At 49.6% G+C, this 5,025-nt stretch overlaps 1 protein-coding gene across 1 annotated transcript; it reads right to left on the minus strand.

The window, feature by feature from the left end:
* Nucleotides 1-229: 229 nt before the first annotated feature.
* On the minus strand, nt 230-4,200 carry LOC103698226 (zinc finger CCCH domain-containing protein 24-like). Its single transcript, XM_008780216.6, has 2 exons — nt 3,758-4,200; nt 230-3,127 (listed from the first exon to the last, which is right to left on the minus strand). The coding sequence occupies exon 2, from the start codon at nt 3,099-3,101 to the stop codon at nt 861-863; it is 2,241 nt and encodes a 746-aa protein (XP_008778438.2). The 5' UTR covers nt 3,102-3,127; nt 3,758-4,200; the 3' UTR covers nt 230-860.
* Between the last annotated feature and the right edge of the window lie 825 nt (nt 4,201-5,025).

Here is a 5,025-nt window from a genome sequence, read left to right on the forward strand (position 1 = left end):
ATATCCACCATGGCTTAGATAGAACCCACCCTATTAGAGTGTCAGATTAGATACCCTAAATTGCCACCTCTATTATTAGGATCCACCGCCACTGATTCCACACAATTGAAAGAATACTTTCAACACAAAAGCAGCAAAACATCGAGAAAGTTAATGCATCAGCACTTAGAAAAACCAAAAGGATAAGATATAGACAGAAAAGCATGAAAGAATGGAGAAGGAAACCAGGTGGAAAGAACGGCGAAGAAAATGAAATTGAAATAATAGCAATAAAGTTTAATCAAAGGTTACATCATACAGAGAACTTATGCACCACCTTTTCCTGCCATCAGATACTCCAAAACGGCATGAATAATCCAAATCCACAAGTAGGACATGTCAGCATAATCTTATAGTTCATTTTTCTCTTCATCCCAACAATAGACCAGGTCATAAAACATAAGAACTCCCCAGCGGGGCTCCCCCTCTCTTCTTTTCCCAAGTTCCTAAAAATCATAATTAACAGAAGAGAGAGCATAAGGGGAGCAAGAGAAAGGCTAGACAAGTTTCAGTGCAATAAAACATATAGACTCTGGCTTTAGAGAGCTCAAGAAAAGAGAAAAAGAAGTAAAGAAAATTTCAAGCTATAGGAGAGTAATATACCTGGGTAGAAATTTAAATAACCCAGAGATAAATTCCCTCCACTTTTTACCTCTCTAAACTCCTCTTGAAGTAATAATAAAAAATGAATCGCTGAATACTACCCCCTTCAACTTCTTTCCCATCTTGGCCATCCCGAATAACGGAAAAAAATTATTTACTAACCCATTAACTACTACCAGTACCCCCGCTTGCAGCTTAGTAAAAACTTGCCCTTTTTACTAAGCTACCATCTGATCCAGCTGCATCTGTTCAAGCCATGCGCTCAGGACCGCAGCTTGATCATGCCCATCAATCTGAGCATTAGCATTCGAAGCCTCACCAGCACCACCACCTCCACCAGCAGGAAGTGATACCGGTGGTCCAACAGAAGTTGCCGCCGCTGTAACTAATTTTTCAGGTGGAGATTCCTTGACCAATGAATGGACCCAGGACAGGTCCGGCTCCTCGCCACCAGACCGCAGCTCAAAAGATGAGGAACGCCTGAGCCGACCCAGCTCCTCACCATTCACACCCCAGTCCAACGTTCCAGAGGGCGATGCCCACTTGGACCATGATGAGTTCACAGGGGAGCCTGCAATTGGCGATGAGCCAGAACCAAGATCACGAGAGCTAAGGCTCCGCAGTGTCTGCTGCTGCTTCTCCCGCTGGGCAAATGCAGCCAACCGGGAGCTCATTGGGGAGAGTGGTTCGATGGCACGGGGAGACATCCGGCCAGGGGAAGAGATCCCAAGCGAGGCCTGCAAGAGAGAGGACTGCCCAGGCAGCTGCTGGTGGTCCACAGCTTTTGGCGAGAACACGTTGGTACTGATCGGTGAGAGCAAGCTCTGCTGCTGCTGCTGGAACTGGTTGAGGATAGCAGTTCTGTGTGATGGCAAGAAGATAGACCCCTGATCAGAATTGTACCTTGGAGAGGAGATCTCAGCAGAGAAAAGTTCATCAAGGTTCGACGGGGTCAGGGTCTTTGATCGGGCCGAGTGATTCGCAGCTGCAGAGCCAAGACGAGAGTAGCACAGATCATTAAGCACTTGCTGGGCATCAAAATCTGGCATCATCGACAAGTCATCCATCGGCATGTCCCTTGCACTCAGAGATGAGCGCAGCCTACTAGAATGGAGATTGCTTCCAGGAAGGTGCAAGGTCGGCACATTGGGCTGCGGCCAGGCCAGAGAGGAGTGGGCCATGCTGTTGGCTGAGGGCGAGATGGGTGGTGTGAAGGGTGACATCACCGAAACCGACGAGGGAGACCCAGGCATCAGACCCATGGCTGCCGCCATCTCCATTGCAGCAGAAGCAGAGGACCAGGGCGACGGCACAGCCGAGCCAGTCGACATATACAGCGGGCGGAGCTCCTCATTGGTGTGAGCAAAGAAGCAGACCCGGCGAGAGCAGCTGGTCCCATCCTTGCAGAGACGTGTTCGGTACTGCGCCGGGTGAAGCCAGCACTCAAACACCCCATGCGCGTACTCGCACATGTCCCCCCGCCGGCAAGTGCCCTTCCGGAAGTCAGGGCAGGGGACGCAGCTGTAGTGATACTTCCTTGGGTCGCGCCGCCGGGCGTTCTCACCCGGGTGGACGAACGGGCACTCAGTCCAGTCATGAGAGTAGGCCCGCGAGCAAGGCCGGACTTTGAAAGAATACATTCGGAACTCATCAGTGGCGTAGACGCTATTCTTGATATCCGGCAGAGACGGATCGACAGGATACTCTTTCTTCTCGGAGATGGCAGATGGGGGCAGATCCGCAAACTTAGCATTCATCGGGGAGGAGGTGGAGTCGGATGATGGGGATCCATCCTCATCAGGGGATGACGACAGGGGTGGAGAGTTCGAGTTTGACGAGCTCGCTGCCGCCGCAGTCGTCGTAGTCACGTGAAGAACATGTTGCAGCCGCAGCTGCTCACCACCCGAAACACCGCTAGAACCCCCAAGTACCTCTTCAAGAGCAATTTTGACAGCACGCAACTTGGGCGGCACGACGATCACGTCCGCCGGCCGGTGGCCATTGGCATCGACAGCATTAGGATCAGCACCGGCAGCAAGTAGAATCTTAACAGCATCGACAGCGTTCGCCGAGCCACCGGAAGCGGCGCAGTGGAGGGCAGTGGTGCTGTCGGGGCCGCGGCCGCAGCCCCGGTTGACGTCGACGACGGAAAGAGAAAGTATGAGGCGGAGAACATCGAGGCTGCCGTAGGTGGCGGCGACCATCAGGGGAGTTCGCCGCTCGAGAACCATCTGGTTGGAGCCCTTCTTGCGGCCATACCACATGCCGACTTCGTCGACCGCAGACGGGTCCCGGTCAAGGGACCGGCGGAAGCCGTCAGCGTCGTTGTTCGCGGCGAGCTCGAGAAGACTGGAGAAGCAGTCGTCGGTGACGACGGTGAGGTGGCTCATCGATCTGGCGAGGGAGGAGCTTCGGGTTTCTTCCGAGAAGGCCTTTATGCGCTCCGGACCACCGCACATGCCTTCGGCCTGTTATTAATAGGCTACTGAAGACGCCCAAAGAAAAAAAAAACTTTACTATTAGTGCGGAATAAAGAAATTGCAGATATCTTCGCACTAGATGCTGAGTAGAGATTGAGATTTAAGCGGGGGAAGAGGATATAAGTGGAGATTTGGTGACGATTCTCTCTATGATCATGGTCATGGAGATCTTACAAAGATTAGACCGAAAAAATTAACGTTAAAATGGAGTCCAGAAAGTCAAAAGTCGAATCAATATTTAGGATTGTGTGGTAAGATCAGCGAAAAGAAAAAGGACAGAAAGGGAAAGATCTTTGAATGAAAACAGCAAAACTTTCCTTTTCATCGATTTCTTTACATAGAAACAATTATTATCGAGATTTAACATCCCGGAGATCAAAACAGGGTTCAAGATCTCTATTTTCAGTTTACAAATCATCGGATTTTCAGGTAGAAACCGATCCAACATTATTCGAAGTAGAATTATCAACCGATTAACATATACAGCGACAAAATTTTTAAAAATCATCAAACTTCATCAAATCAAACTTCCATAAAACACTCAAAAATCTAAATCAGGATATCTTCCAGCCCAATACCCAAAATCCTGCCACAAATCCCTAAAACCCGATCATAAGGGAAATCAAAGAGCGTACCAATTTTATGGGAGGTAACGGAGATATAATCAGCCAAAAACGAGTAAAATCGCCATCAAACTGGCTCCGATTAGCTGGTAAACTTCAGATCCTTCGCCCACCGGAGAAGCGGAACAAGTGGACGGCCGAAAACAGCACGAGCTCCTCAAAAAATCGTCGACAGCTGGGGAGAGCCCAGGCTTCCATCGCCGAGTACCCAAAAACTCGCCGATCTATAAGAAGCCGAGAGAGAGGAAAGGTGTTGCTAACTTCTTCCAGGCTTTCGGACTCCCCTCTAACGTCTCCAAATTAAGCCGAAGTGAAACGCTCCCACAATGACGGGCAAATTTCGCACTGAGATTTAACCCCGTCTCTTTTCTCTACCAACCTTCTCGTTTCTACCCCTTGCGGTTTGATGAAATTCTCTCGAAATTCGTCCCGAGAACTGCCTACCGACTGAATTCAAACAGGCGGTGACAGGCCCAGCCGGTGGAAAAGAGGTCGGCGAACCGGTTAGGTTTGTGCTGAGTGACCGGATAAGCCCTGGAGCCGCGGACGCGTGCGCGTCTCGTTGGGTGTGCTGGATTGGAATCCGAAATCGAGTCCGCGAATCCGGTGCCCGTCCGGACTCCAGCCAGGAGTCAAATCCGGTTAATAGTGAGGTCAAATCCAACTTAGCCGCCCATCTTGACTCCTGGTCTCATATTCTCACCCTGAAAAATAAAACGCATCTTTTTTAGTTTCGTAGTAAGATGTGATATGGGTGGAGTTATCGGAATCTGGAGGTGGACATATCATTGTTTTCTTACTTCTTTTTATTATTTAGGAGCTTTCGTCATGGGAACTAAACAATTGCACGTCTTTTTCGGATTCTCGTAATTTCCGACGGGCGTTACGCTGTTTTAGTTTGTCCGAAATGAAAGCTGGATTAAAATTATGCCCCTAAAACTCGGGAGAATTTACGGGATAGAGCAGCAAAGCGCGTCCAAAAGCCCGCGAAAAGAGGAGGGTAATTTGGTCATTTAGAAAGTTAGGCACTGCACGGGGAGCAGCCAAACAGGCCTCGGATCAGCGGAGCCACTCGTCTCCGCGGAGAACTGGATACGGCCGTGTCCGGTACGTTGCACTGCAGGATAAGTAGTGTTTTTTTGAATTTTGATTAGAGGCTTTTCAACATTTCTATCCGACCGGGCTGGATTAGCTGATCTGAACCGTAGCACCCTTAGCCGCCCATCTCGATCCATCGTTTCATGTTCTCACCCTGAAAAATAAAACGTATCTTCGTTAGT

Source organism: Phoenix dactylifera, chromosome 15 (genome assembly GCF_051530095.1).
Source record: "Phoenix dactylifera cultivar Ajwa chromosome 15, Ajwa_hap1_PhDact_Kaust_v1.1, whole genome shotgun sequence".
Taxonomy (NCBI): Eukaryota; Viridiplantae; Streptophyta; class Magnoliopsida; order Arecales; family Arecaceae; genus Phoenix; species Phoenix dactylifera.